The sequence below is a fragment of the Megalobrama amblycephala genome, linkage group LG5 (assembly GCF_018812025.1).
Source record: "Megalobrama amblycephala isolate DHTTF-2021 linkage group LG5, ASM1881202v1, whole genome shotgun sequence".
NCBI lineage: Eukaryota > Metazoa > Chordata > Actinopteri > Cypriniformes > Xenocyprididae > Megalobrama > Megalobrama amblycephala.
Window position 1 is genome coordinate 12,964,511 of NC_063048.1, and position 21,136 is coordinate 12,985,646.

The 21,136-nt window shown below is 36.9% G+C and overlaps 1 protein-coding gene across 9 annotated transcripts in view; it reads left to right on the top strand.

Annotated features, from left to right (window-relative positions):
- foxn3 (forkhead box N3) overlaps positions 1-21,136 on the top strand; it is a 126,074-nt gene that overhangs the window by 46,371 nt on the left and 58,567 nt on the right. For 7 of the 9 annotated variants that reach the window (XM_048190767.1, XM_048190768.1, XM_048190770.1 and 4 more), the window contains one exon: positions 3,976-4,532. In XM_048190767.1, coding sequence (XP_048046724.1) covers positions 3,990-4,532 — 543 coding nt within the window. In that variant the 5' untranslated portion in view covers positions 3,976-3,989. Of the gene's footprint in view, positions 1-263; positions 459-1,206; positions 1,232-3,975; positions 4,533-21,136 lie in introns of those variants that run through there. The other 2 variants (XM_048190776.1, XM_048190772.1) reach the window with 2 other exon arrangements.

Consider the following 21,136-nt stretch of genomic DNA (forward strand, 5'->3'; position numbering starts at 1 on the left):
TTTTACAGCAAAGTGTTATAAATGTTTCAATTCATGTTCAAATGTCACATGGCTGGTGCAAGATCTTCAAAGTCACCCTTAAAGAAAATCTCTCACATTGCTTGTCTTTTTTTGAGCTAAAAGCCATTTGTGTATTTTGAAAATGTTTAAAAGACAGCAAATGTGATGAAAATTTGTTCTAAAATAAATCAGGATGGAAGGGAAAAAGAGAAATCATGTCGTTGCACTTCCTTATCGTATACTTTAAGGTATTTTGCAAAAACTTTCTTTGAAGTCGGAAATAATGGTCAAGAATGATGTTTTGGGTCTCTCGGGACACTATTGGCAGTTGCCAGCAAATTAGGCCTAAACAGAGCCCTGCGTTGTCATGGCAACAGTGCAATTAAATTACTTTACTGTCAGCTGTAATATAATTTTCCTGTGCAGCGGCTCACGGGACCGGAGCGCCCCATCGGAGGGTGAGTGAAATGAGCGCTCCTCATTGGAAAGATGCAGTACATTGATTTTTCATGAATGATTTTAGTGTCCGTGTTGCATTTCAATGTGCGGAGGGCTAGTTTGAACAAGAGGTGATTTCGTTTCACTTCAAAATGCTGCCTTTCTCTGCAGCACTTAAGTATAATATTTAAGTATTTCTCTATTCTGAAAGACAAGCAGTTTAAAGCTGAGGTCACATTGTTTTAGAAAAACAATCTGCTCTTTGAAGAGGAAAAGCAGAGTCTAATTTTTTTTTTTTTTTTTTACATTTTCATAGAATTATTTTTGGCAGTATGTTTAATTATTAAATGTTTGATGGTGACTTTCTAGTAATTGCTTTTGCAAATGGACTTGGTGCGTTGAGCGAGAGAGTAGTACTGGAGAGACAGCGCCACATAAATTGATCTTTGTGACAGATCATGGGGAAGGTCGCAGTCTGTTTTTCTGGTGTCATGTTCTGAGTATTTGATTCAGTGATTGACATGCCCCTATAATATCTTTCCCATCTGTCGCACCCAGTTCTTTATGGGATAGTGTATTGAAATAGATCAGGGGTGCCCAGTTCTGTTCCTGGAGATCTACCTCCCTGCAAAGTTTAGCTCCAACCCTGATTAAACACAACTGAAGCAGCTAATTAAGATCTTCAGGAGCACTTGATAATCACAGACAGGTGTGTTTGATCAGGGTTGAAACTGAACTCTGCTGATCTCCAGGAACAGGATTGGACACCCCTGAAATAGTGAGGAATTTTTAGGTTAGCAATACTATGGCTGTCATTTTGTTTTAAAATGTGGGAAAGTCACAAACAAGCTGGTTGTAGTGACATCTAAAATGGCAAGACTTAGCTCATAAATATTAATTAAGTTATACATAAGTATTTAATCTTGTTTTTTTTATCCTTTTACTGTTTTGCTGAATGGCCAGTATATGTTGATCTGTATTAGCTCATTTAAAACTGAAATCATTATCATTCATTTTCAGCAAGTTCTCTTAACACAAATGCACTTTTGGCATTTCATTTGTTTCCTTCATTCCTACGTTGCCTCTGTCAATCCTGGGATTTTGTAGGTCAGTGGATAAAGGCATGGATCAGCAATTTAATATAAAGTATGATTTAAAGTATGGTCCAGTGGTAATGTTTATGGGTTCTAATCCACACTAATGTAACCTTTATATTAATACATTAAAATGACTGTTTTCTATTGTAATATATTTTAAAATGTCATTTATTCCTGTGATGGCAAAGCTCAATTTCCAGCATCAATACTCCAGTCTTCAGTGTCACATGATCCTTCAGAAATCATTCTAATATTGAGATTTTCTGCTCAAGAAACATTTCTTATTATCATCATCAATGTTTAAAAAGGTTGTGCTGCTTATTTTTGTGGAAACCATGATGCATTCTTTGATATAAAATTTACATATTTTCATTTACTTGAAATCAAAATCTTTTGTAACATTAAATGTTTTACTGTCACATTTGATCATTATATTCTTCTGCTCTGGAAGTCTATGGCAGCCCATAGAACCACTTGCAAGAAAGTTATGAAATTTGCCACACAGATAGAGACCAGTAAAACTGTAACCATAGCAAATACAAAAAAAAAGGAGTCTCTGACTCAATCCCTCTGGCGCCACCAACTGTCCAAAGTTGCACTTATGTTTATAATAATAACTTTTGAATTGTAAGGACTAGAAACAAAGTTCTTTTTTTCCCTCTGATTCCTTGGCTCATCGTCTTGACTCAAAACAATTCGACTGCACCCTATGACGTCATTTTCCATCATGAAAATATTTCCATCATTTTTTGAAAAACATACTTTTTCGAACTCCTCCTAGGCCGTTGCTCCGATTTTCATAAAAATTGAACCAGATCATCATCAGACTATGCTGACCAAAAGTTGAGGAATTCAAGTCGACACGTCAAATCGTTCTCAAATAAAGCGTGAACAATTTTTACGCAGCCTTTGCGAAAATAGACGTAAGGCTGTATCCCCTCAACTCTTTATTGTATTCAGACCAAACTTGGAACATGTCATCACAAGCATGACCTGAGGCTACATGCAGCGTTTTGGCGCAGTGCAACCTACTGCTCCGGAGATACGAAAAATTGCTGTTTTTGCTTATAACCTCTGAACGGTTTGCCCAAAATCATAAAATTGGTCTCGGGACAGCATGCCGAGTTGAATGATATCCAATTTTCCCATATCGGCCATTTTTGTGCATCTGCCATTTCGAGTTTTGTGGTAAAATGCTGTATTTTATGAATGCATTAGCGTATCTTTATGAAACTCTGTATAGATCACCAGCACAATGCCCTGAAGGAGCCTGAGAAGTTTCGAGCCAGCAACACCTATTGGTAAAATCAAATATTCACATGATTCTAACTTTGGATTTGGTAGACTTTTTTTTTTTTTTTTTTTACGAGAGTCATCTCCTTAGATTCCTGAATCCTTGCTGAGTCCAACTATACCAAACATGCTAGGTTTCACCTTATGGTTTGTGCAATGTTGTGATTTAGCATTTAAACATCTTTCGCTAATATCTTCACAGTGGTAGGAAAATTGGAAACATAGGTTGTTGATGTAATGCTAATAGCCAAATGTCAAAATTGTGATAGTAAGTGGCAAAAAAAAAAAAAAAAATGCAATCAAAGTCAGGTGTGGATCATTTTTTTCATACATATAAATGTCTATAAACAAAATTAGATATTTTCACCAAATTTGACACACTTACGTATGGGCACACTCTGACGACACAAAAAAAAGTGTTGGGTCTGCATTAGTTGGTGGCACTATAATTGAACAAAACATGGCTCTATTGCCAATTGGCTCTAACTACAGTACCATTGGTCTGATTGACTTCAAAATTGACATGCAGTGTCTTTGTCTCAGTTGCTATCATAGTCCATTATGGTTGGTCTACTGCTAGCTACCTTGTTTGCTTTTGTTGTGCTTGGCCCCTTAATTGCTGCTTGCAGCTATATTTATTTTTATCTTTGTATGACAACTATAAAAAGAGCAACTGAGAGAACATAAAACAGACAGAGCAGATCAGTTGTAGATGACCTTGAGTATTATATTCCATTTACTTGAAGTATTTCACACTATAGCAAGGCTTCTTCAGTTGCTCAGTTGCTGTTCCATCATCTCTGAGAGACGGTTGGCGTGCCGTGCATTCTTGGTGTTGACAGAGTAGGATGGTTCTCATTGTCTCCTTCTTTTTGTGCTCTCAGAGAATGTTTTTTTTTTTCCTTGAATGGAAGTAAGGGCTTCCTGCAGTGATCTAAACATCAAGTGTTCTTACTCAACCTTCAAGACAATCGGTCTGTAATCTTCTACAATAATTTTGTAGTGGATTTGGTTTGTGCATTTGGGAAGTATGTGTCAAGCTGCTTCGTATTCACTGACTCTGTTCCAAATGGTCCTCTTAATATGTTTTATTTTCACTTTTGATGTTCTGTGATTGTGATCATGTTCTCTTTGTTGTATTCCATAGGAGCCTTGGTCTAAATGGGTCCGGTTATGCCTCCCAGTAAGAAGCCGGAAAATTCCGGGGTCAGCGTCGCGAGCGGCCTGAGCCAGTTCTATCAGGCGAGCTCCATCACGCGAGCCCTACAGGAGGCTGAGGAAATGGACCTGGCTCTTCCGATCATCAAACTGGAGAAGGGCAGCATGGAGGACGAGGAACTCACCAACCTCAACTGGCTCCATGAGAGCAAGAACCTGCTCAACAGTTTCGGTGACCCCGTGCTGAGAAGCGTCAGTCCTGTCCAGGACCTGGACGATGACACCCCGCCCTCCCCGGCCCACTCGGATCTCCCTTACGACGCCAAGCAGAACCCTAACTGCAAACCCCCTTATTCGTTCAGCTGCCTCATTTTCATGGCCATAGAAGATGCCCCTTCCAAGAGACTGCCAGTTAAAGACATATACAACTGGATCCTGGAACACTTCCCTTACTTTGCCAACGCCCCGACGGGGTGGAAGAACTCAGTCAGGCACAATCTGTCTCTCAATAAGTGCTTTAAGAAGGTGGACAAGGACAGGAGTCAGGTAAGGATGCCAAGATCGTTCTGCATCAATCTTTAATTGCACAGTGGGAAGTGCTGGCCTTAATTTACTCTAGTTTTCATTTAATTTTTCCACTTTTTCTTTACTTTTTTTTTTTTTTTTTTTTTTTTTAGTAGTCGAGACTACAAATATTTGCTTAAACATTTTCAGTAGCCTAAAGGCAGCTGCGCCGTTTTCAAAAAGGGTTGCTGTTAGAAACAGGTTAATAACAAAATGTTATACTGCTGTTTGTAGTCAAATTGTATTGCATATAGCGTTTAGAAGCTATATCCAACCTAAAGTTTTTTGTCAAGTGCCGCTGGGAATTCCTGTTAATTTGCACTGAATAGTTTGTGCGGTTCATCAATGAACAAATTAATAAGATGATTTACCAATCAATTTTATTCTTTTCCCCTTTTGAATTTGCCATTTTTAAACCTTTATTGTTTTATTTTTAACTTTTAACTTATTTTTTATGAATATTATATATATATATATATATATATATATATATATATATATATATATATATATATATATATATATATATATTAGTAATAAAAAATAGTAAAAAAAAAAACACACATTCACCTTTTGAATTTGTCATTTGCCTTTATTTTTATTTTTAACTTTTTTTATTACTAACCAGCTAATATTTGTTTTATTATTAAAAATTTGTGACATGGTAAGCTTTCATGTACATTTTATGTGTTATTTTTTCAGTGTTTATTTTTCATGATATCTAATGCATTTGGCTAATGTTAATGAATCAAGCCTTTTCGTTAAATTGTTTTTTTTTTAACAAATTTTATATTTTGATATTTATATAGTTAGAAAGATTTTGCCTGCTTAAAAAGCTTCAATGCAATATGTATTGTAGCTAATTACTTTTTCAAAAGAGTTGTTTAGCTATGGAAATCTACGCTGCAGGAGTGTGCTGAACATGTCAATATTTAGGGATGAGACTTGTTATCTCGGTTTTAATATGGGTAAATGTTGATTGAATTGATTCCTGAGAACATTTTATAATTGTTTGATAAAAGGATGAAGCTTATGAATTGGGACTCATTAGATGCTTATTGAGTATTGATTGATTCTTGTCAAAGGCTGATAAATGCATTCCTGTGCGTGTATCATGTTGAGAGTATGCTGTGTGTGTGTTTATGCTGTGCATGTGTCTGCAAGTTAGTCAGAACAGTAAAGCCATTCCATGTGACTCTTACAGTTCACTGCCATCTGGTCCCTGGCTGCGGAGCAAAGAATTTTTTCTGTATATGTGTCTCCATAGAAACAGCTTTGCAGTTGACATGGAAAGTAAGCTGTTGCTGTAGCAACAGAGAAACTAATGTGTTTGTGTGTGTATGTGTGTGAGAAACTGTTCTGGCTGGCAATGGCTAATCCAGCAATGGCAGTATAGTGGGCTGCCACTGCCCCTCTGTGTCACTCAATTAACCCCTTCACTCCTGCCACAACAATAAGAACACTTCCGTGACTTTTGTTGCAGGGTGTCCATAAAGAATGAATGTTTTTTATTTGTTTGCCATGGTCAAAATATTTGAGTTTTGAGGGACTCGATCCACATGTTCTTTGTTTATTATTATGGTGACTTAATATTGAATTTAAATTCAATTTTAAATCTTGGATTGGGGGTGTTTTTCATCTGCTGTGATGACAATATCCATGCTCTGCACCCAACTCAAGATATCATTTTAATGCTTGTTCTTAATATGCTCATCTAATTTTATTTAAATCCAGAATTTAATTTCCTTGCTGAGATTCACAGAGTTGAGTTGTTTTTTCTTTATTCAGTAAAGAAAAAAGTTTGAGCTCTGGGCTTTTTGGAATTAAATGTTTCTTCTCTTTTTTTTTATTGCTCAAAGAATATTTAATGGAAGTTGCAAACTTCTTTATTATATGCTTAGGGAATGCATGCAAACAAAAACAATACATTTTCTGAACAAAATGTAAAGAAGTGGTTCTTGCTTGTTGTGGGTGGCTGCTTGGGCATTGCTAGGGTGATCTTGGTTGTTGTTCATAGTTAATAGGATGTTGCTAGATGGTTAATAAGGTGATCTAGTTGGTTGCTGGATGGTGTTTTTATGTACAAAACTTGATATTAGGGCGACTATGATATTAGGGTGTTGTTCATAGTTTCAAGGGTGTTGCTAGGCATTTCTAGGGAGATCTAGGTGGTTGCTGGATGGTGTTGAATGTGCAAAACTTGTGATTGCATGTGGAAAAGTTGCTGCCATGATGCTAGGGTGTTGTTTATAGTTACTATGGTGTTGCTAGGGTGATATAGGTGGATGCTGGATGGTGTTGAATGTGCAAATCTTGCAACCATGATGACAGGGTGTTGTGCATGGTTACTAGGGTGTTGTTAGGCAATTTCTATTGTGATCTAGGTGGTTGCTGGATTGTGATTGCATGTGGAAAAGTTGCTGCCATGATGCTAGGGTGTTGTTTATAGTTACTATGGTGTTGCTAGGGTGATATAGGTGGATGCTGGATGGTGTTGAATGTGCAAATCTTGCAACCATGATGACAGGGTGTTGTGCATGGTTAATAGGATGTTGTTAGGCAATTTCTATTGTGATCTAGTGCGATCTAGGTGGTTGCTGGATTGTGATTGCATGTAAAAAAGTTGCTGCCATGATGCTAGGGTGTTGTTTATAGTTACTAGGGTGTTGCTAGGGTGATATAGGTGGTTTTTGGATGGTGTTGAATGTGCAAAACTTGCAACCATGATGACAGGGTGTTGTGCATGGTTACTAGGGTGTTGTTAGGGAATTTCTATTGTGATCTAGGCGGTTGCTGGATTGTGATTGCATATGGAAAAGTTGCTGCCATGATGCTAGCGTGTTGCTAGGCATCTTGGTTGTTACTCTATGATTCTGGTTGTGCAAATAATTTCGCTGTGATTCTAAAGCTGGGTGCACACTGTGTGATTTTGGCCACGATTTGGTCTTCTGAGACAAATTTTGAGAATCCTAAAGGTTTCCTGTAATCCTAGGCTGAAATCTGTAGTCTTTGTGAACATGTCAAACTAGTGATCAGACAGCCGGTTAATGACCGTTGCGATCAAATTTTACCTCAGACGAAATTCTGGCCATGGCAGAAGATTTGTTGCACAATCCTGCAGTGTGACTTCTCCTATGACAAACATCAAATTGTTTTCGTTTTTCAAGACAAAACGTGATCAAAATTAATGCTAGAGATGTCTTTGTTAGCCACCATTTCAGTCCCGCGTGTAATGCAGCTCACAGTCACTGAATGTGTGTGGGTTTTTGATGTAAAACTCTGGACGAGTTTTCAAGTGTGCGTCCATTTTTAATGTGTCTTGACTGTCGTACAGTCTGACATAAAGGACGGCTGAGATTCCGCAGTGTGACATGAGGATCATGTTCGTACAGTCTGACAAGCAACAATTGCAAAGGACTGTTATAAATCGCACAGTGTGCACCCAGCTTAAGGTGTTGTGCATTGTTACTAGGGTGTTGGTAGATGGTTGGTAAGGTGATCAGGGTGGTTGCTGGATGGAGTTTTTTTTGTGCAAAACTTGCAACCATGATGTTAGGGTGTTGTTCATAGTTACTATGGTGTTGCTAGGCATTTCTAGGGTGATCTAGGTGGTTGCTGGATGGTACTTGCTTGTGTAAAACTTGCCGCCATGATGTTAGGGTGTTGTGCATTGTTACTAGGGAGTTGCAAGGTGGTTTCTAAGGAGATCTAGGTGGCTGCTGGATGGTGTTGCATGTGCAAAACTTGCAACCATGATGACAGGGTGTTGTGCATGGTTACTAGGGTGTTGTTAGGCAATTTCTAGTGTGAATTGGGTGGTTGCTGGATGGTGATTGCATGTGAAAAGTTGCTGTCATGATGCTAGGGGTGTGGTGAATTGTTACTAGGGCATTGCTAGGTGAACTTTGTGGTTGCTAGGGAGTTGCTTTCTGTGCCAGCAGGTCAAAAGCCCCAAGACACTATGATACTCTAGTAGTCCTTAATTATGGTCTCTCATTCGATGTGTATATGCGTATATGTTTTTTTTTTTTTTTTTTTAATTGTCTGCCAGGTCACTCAGATCACTTAGAAAATGCTTAAGTTTAATTCTTAGGCTTAGAGGTTTGTTCAATTCCTCAAGTCTTGGTATAATAAATAGTATAATAGTTTTGCTCAAGATTCTTTCTTGCAGATTGATATCTAAAAGTTTTATATTTTATTTTTCTTCTCAATAACATTTGGATATTAAAACTGAATAAAATGCCAACAATAAAAATAATTAGCTATGTTAGCTGATTACCTTAAGGGTGTGTTCACACTTGTAGTTCATTTCTTTTGGTTCGGACCAAAACAGAAAATACATTTAGTCCTGGTTAGCTTAACATTCACACTGTCATTTTTAAGGCCGAACCTAAAGATATTAAAAAAAAAAAAAAAAACTGAGCCAAATGCACTCGTTATATGTGCATACATATGATGGGATTTTGACCAGCTGAGAACTCCTGAAGAGTTATAAAATGTGTAAAGAAGTCAAAACAGCGCCAGGAATTCCTCCGTCATGCACAAACAAAGATATGCTGCAAGGAGATGGCATTTCTGATGCCTGTACCAAACTGTGATGGGCAACTTAGCTCCTATGATGATAAAAACAGGTATACTTCAGCATTTTGTTGCTTTTAGGGTGTATTTGGTTCGTTTAGGTATCTTTGGTCCGTGTTGCGTTCATATTTCACTCAAAACTGTACCAGAGTTTGTTTGGAAGTGGACCAAGACCCATTTTTTTGGTGCACACCAGGGTTCACACTTAATCAAATGAACCGCACTAACAGAGCAAACCGCATCATTTTTTTTAAATTAAACCAAACCTGCCAAGTGTGAACACACCCTAAAAGTCCATAGATATCAACGTCATTTTATACTACTGTAACACTTTCTCCAACAAGCAGATGTGGGCCTGTTTTCCTGTTTGTTCATGTGACATTCAACATAGAGTCAATAGAACATCAGAGTTTCTACCACTTAGTGCCACCTTTGCTTAAGTTTTCCAGAGTTGTTTGTTTCATACTAAAAAGTTTCTGTTAGGTCACAAAGTCATGATTAGCCATATGCCTGTTCATTTGGTATTTGATTTAATTTCTCTAGCCTCATTGGCCTACTTAATGAATGAGATGACTATTTTAAGTCTGTTTTAATTTCAGATTCATTGTGGATTTGCTATGCAATCATGCATCACTCTACATAATGAGACAGTAAGGGGCAAATTAAACCAGCAAAATAAGAGTCTGAATAAACAAACATTTGATAGATGCACAATCCCCAGGGGTTTACAGAGGAATAATTAATTTCGGCCAAGAGGAGAATCAAATTAAGAGATCCAGACCTCAAGAAAATGTTGTTTTTGCTTTTTACGGATTGAGAATGAGCTGCACCCGCTGCTAGCATCATTTGCACATGCTGTCTGCACTGTTTTAGCACCAGATTCACAAAGGAATTATGCAAATAGGGTAACTGTGCAAATGTGGCAACAAAATTAGTGTTGCATGGGGCAGTTGTGCCTTATTCACGTAAATGTGCCCAGACAATTGCTAAAAGACAACAAAAGGTACAATTTTCACCCAGGGGTCTTAAAATGACTGCTTCAGTAATCTCTAAAAATGTGTACAAACAACACCTTTTTAAATATATCTCTTTACTGCCAGCATTCTGGCCGGTAGTAGTGCATCTTAAATTGTGTCAAGCAAGTGAAAATGAATCCAGCACATCCAGTAATAACCTCATTTACATCAAAACATGCTGTGTTTGATCAGTAAAGAATTATGTTAGTAGTGTAATTAATTTAATAAGATAATATAGTTAAATCATATATTTTAATAAACAATATATTTTAATATTTTCCTTTTGATATCAGAAAAAAATTGTCATTCCAAAAATTATTTAATTTTAAATATATATATATATATATATATATATATATATATATATATATATATATATATATATATATATATATATATATATATATATATATTTCCTGTAACTCAACTGGTAGAGCATGGCACTAGCAACACATTTCAATTCCTAGGGAATACACATACTAATAAACTTTTGGATAAATATTTACATTCATATTTAATGTGTTTGGCAGATGCTTTTATCCCAAAGCAACTTGCTCTGCATTCAAGGTATATTTTATTAGTATATACATTCCCTGGGAATCAAACTCATGACCTTGTTATAACTGGGTATGTTAAATAAACCATGGTTTTGCACTATTCTGTGCGCTAGAGTGGTGCAAACTCTTTAGGGATTTCATGCGTGCATGTTCATATAATGCACAGTGACTGGTGAAGAGTGAGTGCTCTAGAAATGACACCCTGTCATTTGTTTCCATGGCACTGTTATGAACACAGGATCTGAACTTGGCACCTGAGTGGTGGTTATATGGGTGGATCTCCAAAGCTCTTGTGTCCCTTACAAAGACTTTCACATACAGGCACATGTATCTGTGTTTATACATAGAGAGAGCTTTGATGATTAATGTGTCTTTTCCATTGTTGATGTCATCTCCATAGCAACAGGACGAGGTTACACAAGATTTGCAGTTGAACAGGTAACAGCGGAGTCGTTTATGAAGAAACACAGGATGGAAGAGCACACTCTTGGCATTTCCAGTTGCGGGTAGCGTTTTCTGTACTGTCAGCACTGTAATGCTGATGTTCTGGCTGTTTGATTGAGTTTAGAAGTTTAATTGTTTAGAGATCAGTGTGTCAGAAATATATATATCTCACTCTCTGTTTCTCTTTCTCTGATCCTCGCTCTTAAATCCCCATCTATATGGATCCGTGAAGGGTTACGCCGATAACGCTGATCCGTGTGACACGATTTAGCCCTCGTTCTGAAAACCAGGTTGATGTAAGATAAAGCCGGCCTGCTCACTGACATGTTCCCTGGCCAGCTGTTATGTTCCCTGTGGACAGATGTTGGTTGCGAGGGAAGCTGTGGGAGATTTGCACGCAAACCTCCCTTTGACGTCACCAGCCCGCCCAACTTTCGTAGGCTGCGCCGTGTTACCAAGGGTTATGCGACCGCTCCCCAGGGGTCCTAATGCTGAGACCACAGTATCTGCCGATCAATAGCAGTCGCGGAGCTGAGTGCTGACTCTCAGGGTGTCAGCACCTTCCGGAATCTGAATCTTTTACTTCCTCTTAATGAGAGCAAGATGAAGATTTAACTCTAAAACTCTTAATTTATTGCTTGGTGAGGTCCAAGCATGGGTTTTTCCTGTGTTTTGGCAGCACAGATAAGACTAGTCTTGATGATAAGAAGGGAAACTTCGGGGAAATTTATGGATCTGTGAACGTTTTTTACAATTAATGTAGGTTGTGGTGATAGAGAAAATGAAACGGCATTCTGTGCTCTATATTTTAACTAATGACTCACTGACCACTTATTTTAATTTACAATAAAACATTCACTGTTTTTTTTGTTTTGTTTTTTTTATAGTGCTCTATATTTGCTCTAATGGTTGTAAGAAACCATTATTAGCACCTTGCATCCTGCAAAAGGAAAGCATGATTAAAAGATTAGTTCACCCAAAACATGAAAAAAACCCTCATCATTATTACTCACCCTTATGTTGTTCCAAGCAATATGACTGACATTTTTTCTGTGGGAGGAAAAAAAAGTGACATTTTGGCTACTTTCACACTGCAAGCTTTAATGCTTAATTCTGATTTATTGCTCAGATCCAATTTTTTTGTATAGCTGTTTTTTTATGGCCAATATCTATGGAAGCTTGTTTCCGCCATGAAATAAAAAAATAAAAAAGGCAACTGGGACTTTTTATATCACAATTCTGACCTTTTTTTCTTGCAATTGCGAGTTTATATCTCACAATTCTGTTTTTTTTTTTTTCTCAGAATTGTGAGATATAAAGTCAGAATTGCGAGTTATAAAAGAATTGCAAGTTATAAAGTCAGAATTGCGTGATATAAAGTCAGAATTGTGAGTTGTAAAGTTAGAATTTGTGTTATAAAGTCAGAATTGTGTGAGATAAAGTCAGAATTGCGAGATAGAAACTCGCAATTGCATGTTATAATGTGCAATTGTGAGGGGAATTTATTTTTTTTTTTTCTCAGTATAGCAAGTTTATATCTCACATTTCTGACTATAATCAGAATTGCAAGATATAAACTCACATTCTGAGAAAAAACATTATTTTATAAACATTTTGAGTTTATATCTCGCAATTCTGACTTTATAAGGCGCAATTGCAAGTTTATATCATGCAATTCTGACTTTATAACTCGCAATTGTGTTTACAGTGGGTACGGAACGTATTCACAACCCCTTAAATTTTTCACTCTTTGTTATATTGCAGTCATTTGCTAAAATCATTTGTTCATTTTTTTTTTTCCTCATTAATGTACACACAGCACCCCATATTGACAGAAAAACAGAATTGTTGACATTTTTGCAGATTTATTAAAAAAGAAAAACTGAAATATCACATGGTCCTAAGTATTCAGACCCTTTGCTGTGACACTCATATTTAACTCAGGTGCTGTCCATTTCTTCTGATCATCCTTGAGATGGTTCTACACCTTCATTTGAGTCCAGCTGTGTTTGATTATACTGATTGGACTTGATTAGGAAAGCCACACACCTGTCTATATAAGACCTTACAGCTCACAGTGCATGTCAGAGCAAATGAGAATCATGAGGTCAAAGGAACTGCCTGAAGAGCTCAGAGACAGAATTGTGGCAAGGCACAGATCTGGCCAGGGTTACAAAAACATTTCTGCTGCACTTAAGGTTCTTAAGAGCACAGTGGCCTCCATAATCCTTAAATGGAAGACGTTTGGGACGACCAGAACCCTTCCTAGAGCTGGCCGTCCGGCCAAACTGAGCTATCGGGGGAGAAGAGCCTTGGTGAGAGAGGTAAAGAAGAACCCAAAGATCACTGTGGCTGAGCTCCAGAGATGCAGTCGGGAGATGGGAGAAAGTTGTAGAAAGTCAACCATCACTGCAGCCCTCCACCAGTCGGGGCTTTATGGCAGAGTGGCCCGACGGAAGCCTCTCCTCAATGCAAGACACATGAAAGCCCGCATGGAGTTTGCTAAAAAACACCTGAAGGACTCCAAGATGGTGAGAAATAAGATTCTCTGGTCTGATGAGACCAAGATACAACTTTTTGGCCTTAATTCTAAGCGGTATGTGTGGAGAAAACCAGGCACTGCTCATCACATGTCCAATACAGTCCCAACAGTGAAGCATGGTGGTGGCAGCATCATGCTGTGGGGGTGTTTTTCAGCTGCAGGGACAGGACGACTGGTTGCAATCGAGGGAAAGATGAATGCGGCCAACTACAGGGATATCCTGGACGAAAACCTTCTCCAGAGTGCTGAGGACCTCAGACTGGGCCGAAGGTTTACCTTCCAACAAGACAATGACCCTAAGCACACAGCTAAAATAACGAAGGAGTGGCTTCACAACAACTCCGTGACTGTTCTTGAATGGCCCAGCCAGAGCCCTGACTTAAACCCAATTGAGCATCTCTGGAGAGACCTAAAAATGGCTGTCCACCAACGTTTACCATCCAACCTGACAGATCTGGAGAGGATCTGCAAGGAGGAATGGCAGAGGATCCTCAAATCCAGGTGTGAAAAACTTGTTGCATCTTTCCCAAAAAGACTCATGGCTGTATTAGATCAAAAGGGTGCTTCTACTAAATACTGAGCAAAGGGTCTGAATACTTAGGACCATGTGATATTTCAGTTTTTCTTTTTTAATAAATCTGCAAAAATGTCAACAATTCTGTGTTTTTCTGCCAATATGGGGTGCTGTGTGTACATTAATGAGGAAAAAAAATGAACTTTAGCAAATGACTGCAATATAACAAAGAGTGAAAAATTTAAGGGGGCCTGAATACTTTCCGTACCCACTGTATATCACAATTCTAAGAAAAAAGGCAGAATTTTGTGATTAAAAACTCGCAATTGTGAGAAAAAAGGCAGAATTGCGACTTTATATCTCGAAATTCTGACTTTATCACCCAATTCTGACTTTATAACTTGCAAAAAGTAAGAATTAGCTTTTTTAATTTTTTTTATTTAGTGGCAGAAACAAGCTTTCATAAATATCAGATTCCACTGAACAGATCATGGTCCTGAACTGACCCGCATGCACAAAAGAATGATTAAAAAAACGTCACGCAGTATGCTGTCATATGGAAGTAAACAAGGAGGACATTAAAGTAAGTGATTTATGCACAGGCAATATTAAAAACAAAGATGAGGATGCAAAAGAGTTTTTAAACATTTATGACATTTTCCTTGTATATAGAGGTGTCACTGTAATACTTATGAGCTCTGACACATAGTTCTCTGACTACCTTTCACAACTGTCTTGATAACTTCGGGTATGTAAAATCTTTGAAGTGTCTGCCATGAACATAGAATTTTGACGAATGTCGAACTAGAGTGACGTGAAAGTCGCATGAATTCCCATATGACTGTTTAGAGGTCACGTTGCAAAACATCAGACCTGTATTGGATGACATATGGAAGTGGCCCAGATCAGAATTGAAAAGATCAGATTCCATGTGGTTTGTGCTGTTCACACTGTCATAACAAAAACAGATCTGAGTCACATATGAGCATATGAGCACATACCTGCAGTCTGAACATAGCCTTTGAAGAACTGTTCAAAAAGCATGCAAAATTTCATAAAGCTGCAAAAGTATCATAAAGTATTGTGAGCTATATTGTAAGCTAGTCTAAATTTAAAAAAGAAATATTAAAATTATTTGCTAATCATTAATCAGACATTGCTACTTATATTAACATTTTCAGTGAATGATGATCTATGTATGATGATGTAATAAATTGATCAAATGTGAAAGTGAACACATTCATAATGTGACAATTTTATTTCAAATAAATGCTGTTCTTTTGAACATTCTGTTCAGAATCGTGAAGGGAAAAAAAGGTTTCCACAAAAATATTAAGCAACTGTTTCTTGAGCAGTAAATCAGCATATTAGAATGATTTCTGAAGGATCATGTGACACTGAAGACTGTAGTAACGATGCTAAAATGATTCAGCTTTGTCATCCCGCAAATTAATTACATTTCAAAATATGTGTCTCACGACAGAATGACGGTCAAATAGAACAACGTGAGGGTGAGTGAATAATTACAGAAATTTAATTTGCTGGACGACTATTCCTTAAAAGCACAACCTAGCAGAATTGGGGTACTTCACAGATTGTGTTGGGACTACCGCTTTTAACAAGACTAACGTGGAACAGATGAAAGGATAATTGCAGCTAATGCTGTCATTTCAGCTGTACAATTGAGCAATTTTGGAGATTGCTTGACTTGTCTGTTAGTCTGTTACCGATATAGCCCCATGAGTGCTTCATCATTAGGTCGTTTCACCGACAGAGCAGTGTCTGAATTTGTGTGTTGAATACAAGTCTGTCAGGTTGAGGAGTGTTGTTAAATGAGATAATCTGTGTGTTAGAAATCTTTACCATCTGATTATGGAAATCAACGTCTTTTGTCAATTGTCTGTGCCTTTTGGCGGAGCTTCAGGTGCCTGATATGCAAGTGAACCTCAGCAGTCCTTGTGATATCGGCGTGTCTGTTTGTCTCCCTACACAATTGCTAACAGCTTTTTTTCAAATGAACAAAATAAGCACAGCAGGGGTGCACTGCTTTTTTCTCTCCATGTCTGTTGCTCATATTTAAAGGTTTGGGTATTTGATCAAACTTATACAAATTTTGGTGCATAGCTCATCTTGCACCATTTGTGCTTTGGACATGAATTACACTTCAAATTGCTTGAAGACTACAGCATTGTAGAGATTTGGGTGTGAAACTAGCAACCACTTAGCAACGCTCTGAACACCCTAGCAACTGCATAGCAACATACTAAAAAACACTCGGATCACATGGCAACCACCCACATCTTCTTGCATTTTTGTTTTTGCAATTTTGAGCAATTTTGATCTTTTCTTAAGGACATAACCTCTCACATATTTTTTAAAAATATTTTTTATAATTGATTATATTTATTTGATTGTATAATTAATATAATAATTTTATAAGTTCATTTTCATTTTATTTTGTTTATTTCATTTTTTTTGTATATTAAAACATTATATTTAAATAAATGTAAAAATTAATAAATATATTTAATCTTTTGATAAATATTTTGATAAATATAATATTGTATTTTTTTTTTTTTTTTAAAAATAATTTTTAATGTTATTTAATATTTATGACCACTGCATTTTCAGTTTGGTATAGCTCGATACCACTTTTTCCATGTCCGATACTGTTTTTTTATATATATATATATATATATATATATATATATATATATATATATATGTGTGTGTGTGTATATATAATCAAATATATCAAATATATACATCCACACACACACACACACACACACACACACACACATATACATATATATATATATATATATATATATATATATATATATATATATATATATATATATATATATATATATATATATATATATATATATATATATATATATATATATATATACACACACACACACACTAATAATGAGTATCCTTACTTTGAATGGCTTAATCCTTCATGTCTCCACCCACTTATCTCATTTAATGTCTCACTGATATGGATCATTATGCAGTTTCTGTAATTGGATCTTTTCGATGTAGTTAGCAGGCAAAAGATTGAGTCGCATAAAAGGTCACTTTGTTTAAAATGTGATGGCATGTGTGAGTCTGTTAACTTCCTGCACAAGGTTGAGTCACTGATTTGATTCCAAAGCTTGGCCTCCTCACGCCTCGTGGCCGTATGCTGCACCCATGGGGGACACCATATTGCTTGCATATGATCTCGGCGTGCGGTGACTGTGTCTGAATAAACATAGTGCGTGCTTGCCAAGAGGCACGGATTGCTCGAGAGTGGGTGATTTTAGAGGGGCTACATCTCAGCAGGATTTGATCTGGCCACCCTTCGTCAGTGGTGATCATGCGCGGCATACACACTCTTTCATACACGCACGCTTTCATGCACACTCCTACACCCACATACACTCTGTCCTGGGTACTGTTCTGGCACAGACTGCACTGTGGGAACAGAACTTGTCTCAATTTATCATGTCATCAGCTTTTACTTTTGTATCTGCTGTACTCTGGATGGCTTCAGGCTCTGCAGAGGAATCCTTTTTAATTAGGATTACACAGGTCATTAGCAAACCCAAGTTTTTTCTTTGCTCTTCTCTCCACTTCCTTGGTATTTTGGTGTCGGACTAAGTTATTTATTGATCGTGGTTGCCTCAGTAGTGTCGCTCAGTATAGCTTCTTTTAGTGACTAAAATGAGACTAAAACTAAAACAAAATTTGTTGTCAAAATTAACACTGGATTGAGGAATACTAAGAAGGTCGATGAATGAGGTGGAGGGTAGTGAATGACATCCTGGGTCACTAAAGACCCAAGGTAAGCGTTTTAAGGGTTTAGATGAACACATCATGTATACACATGTTCACTCTAGAGTTTTCATGATCAGTTGGTGTCACTTCAGAGTACTTGTCCACGTTCCTGGACAAGGTAACTAGTAATGTATATTATATGTAGCTGGTGTTATGTTGTAATGCCTAATATTTGAAACAACCCAATAATTTCAATTAAACATCTTACTTTGGACTTAGGGTTAATCTTAAATTTTGTCTGAAGAACATTCTTAAGAAAAGTTTTTGGGAATACAAACTATTCTTATCTTTTTTATTAAGTTAGGAAATAAGAAGAAAATAGCAGTTTAGAAGAAATTTTTCACAGGTTTTTTTCAGGCCCTTGATCTTTTTCATAGCATTGTTGTTTTTGATGGATGATGAAAGTAGGTTCATTGAAGCAGGCATTTGTGTTGATTGTTGGACGTGTGGTGTGTGTTGTTCTGAGACACTGCCCATGTGCTTCTTCATGCTCTACTCAGTCTTCAGAATGAGTTGCACATCCTTAAAAAAAAGTTGAAAGGAGAGAGAGCAAGAGTTGGATGGGGTGATGTGTTGGACTCATCTCAGTGAATAGATCCAACAATGGCCAAGCTTCCCCCTCCCCAAGCGCCCTCATTATGAATGACCTTTCATGCCCTTCCTAATGCACTGAGAGCCTCTGAAGGTGAGTAGAGTCATCGGCCTCTTAATGCTTCGCTGCAGCACTGCACAATATAGACCTGCTTTAAAAATGCCATTGTGTGCAGAATTCAGCCAATATGAACAAGGTCATCATGTCTCGACCAATCACAAAGCAAACTCACTGTTCCTTCATGTGATTTAAGCCGCAGAGCCTCGGAGGAGATGACGACTCTGGGGCCACAGCCATTAGCAGCTGATGACTGCTGGGATTTGGAGACCAAAGCAATGATGTCCTTTTGGACACCTTGATTTATCCATGTTTCAGCACGGTCGATGTCTACATTTATATAGATCACCTTACCAAGAGAGCATTAGCGCACTTAATTTAGGAAGTCAGCACACTGTGCTGTTCAAGTGATTTTTTTTTTTTCCCCAGAAATAGGTGTTTTTGTCTAGCACAATCCAGTTTCCTTCTCCTCCCAGTTATATCATTACTTTCACAATAAAGAACAGTAATAAGCCGGATTTTCTGAAGTAAATGTGAAAGATGTTTGCATATATAATAGTTGCCAGAATGCTAGGGTTCTTCTGGGTGGTTGCCAATGTGTTGCTATGCAGCATCTAAGGTGTTCTGAGTGGTTGTTAGCATGCTGCAATGTGGTTGATAGTTAATTAATTACTGGTCCAATTTAAAAGAGCCTATGCTAAAATCCTCCCCAAAAATGGCTTGGGTCCATCATTCAATGTATTTTTGTGTGTGTGTGTGTGTGTAGTCGATCAGACAAAAAAAACGTTTCATGGTTTCGCTAGTGACAGATAAATGGTCAATATTTAATTCTACAGTTTTGTGTAAATAAAGGAAAAATAAAACACTAAACACTAAAAGGAATAATTTTGTAAGCTATAAGTGAATTTAGGCATCAAAAAATTATAATGTACAGTATAAAAAATAATATCTATTTCAGATGTCAGATATTATATTCAGATGTTAAGATGTCTTTTTTTAAGATTAACTTTAAGTGAACGTTAGATGACGGCAAAGATATACATCCAATATTGACCAATAAATTAAAAAAATCTCGGCCAATAACTGATATGATACTGTTATATCGTGCATCAGTTTGAAACAGGTTAATTATTGTTATCTAAAAACAAACCAGATTTCTTTTTAATTGAAATTAAACTAAAATAAAATAGAAATATTAGATGAATAACTTAAACTTAAAAAAAAAAAAAAAAAAAAAAAAAAATATATATATATATATATATATATATATATATATATATATATATATATATATATATATATATATATATATATATATATATATATATATATATATATATATATTAAACATTTTTGTTCAGTTTAAGTTGTTCATCTAATATTTCTATTTTATTTTGGCTTTATTTCAATAAAAAAAAATGTCGGTTTATTTTTTAGTTTACAGAAAATAACGCTTAAGTTATAGCTTAAAAAGTAATAGCACACTTTCCTCTCCTATCAAGCCATATGATTTGTATGTAGCACAAATATATCTTTCAGTTATGCACTGAATTTAGGTATTTGTTTAAATCTGAGCAGTTGTAATAAAGAAAAAACTGAAGTTTTTATAAACTTAAGTTTTGCATAACATAAAATACTTGACTGTTATTTCATAACGATGGTTCCAAAACTTGTCTTTGGGGTGGATATTTCCTCACAATTCCCTTTTCACATATTTAAAGTCATGAGCATGAAAAGGGGGACTCTGGACAGTCGGGGTGAGGGGAGGGGGGTGCTTCATAATAGCAGGTCTTTCGTCTTGCTCGGGAACTGATAGGATTAACTTTACTACTTATAATGGAATATAGCATCTTCAGAGGCCTGTGCTTCTTAGGAAGAATGAAAGATCTTTCTGCCAAGACTATCAAACAGTCTTTATATACTCCACCATTGCCTGTTGCCTAGGAGACCAGTGTAATCCAAGTGCTTTCCCCCCTTTTCCTTGGCTCTCCTTTCCCTTTTTCACCCCCTCTCTCTCTGATTGGAGACTCTACTGGCTGGTGCCATTGAGCTGGCCTTCAGACGGACACAGCAGCTGTCAAGAGATGGAGATAAATCTGAGGCAAAGTGCTCTGAAACCTATTGATTTCTCCTGATTACAGAACATTTGGAAAGATAGACCAGTGCAGGCTCTTCTCCACGGAGCGTATATGAATAATCTGATGCTCGGAGGATCACATATCACACCCTTTAAAGTTGGATGTGTCCCTGTTGGAAGCTTTATTGTGACTACACGTACACATAGTACTCAAATACATCAGTTGAGATCATAATCTCTGCATATTTAGGTATATAACCAATATTTCAGGGGTGCAAGTTTAACTCATCAATAGATTTTTTTCTTTCATAATGTCATTTTCACGTGAAAAACTGACTTTAGTAAGTTCAACAATAGTAGATTTTCCTGCAGGGCTTG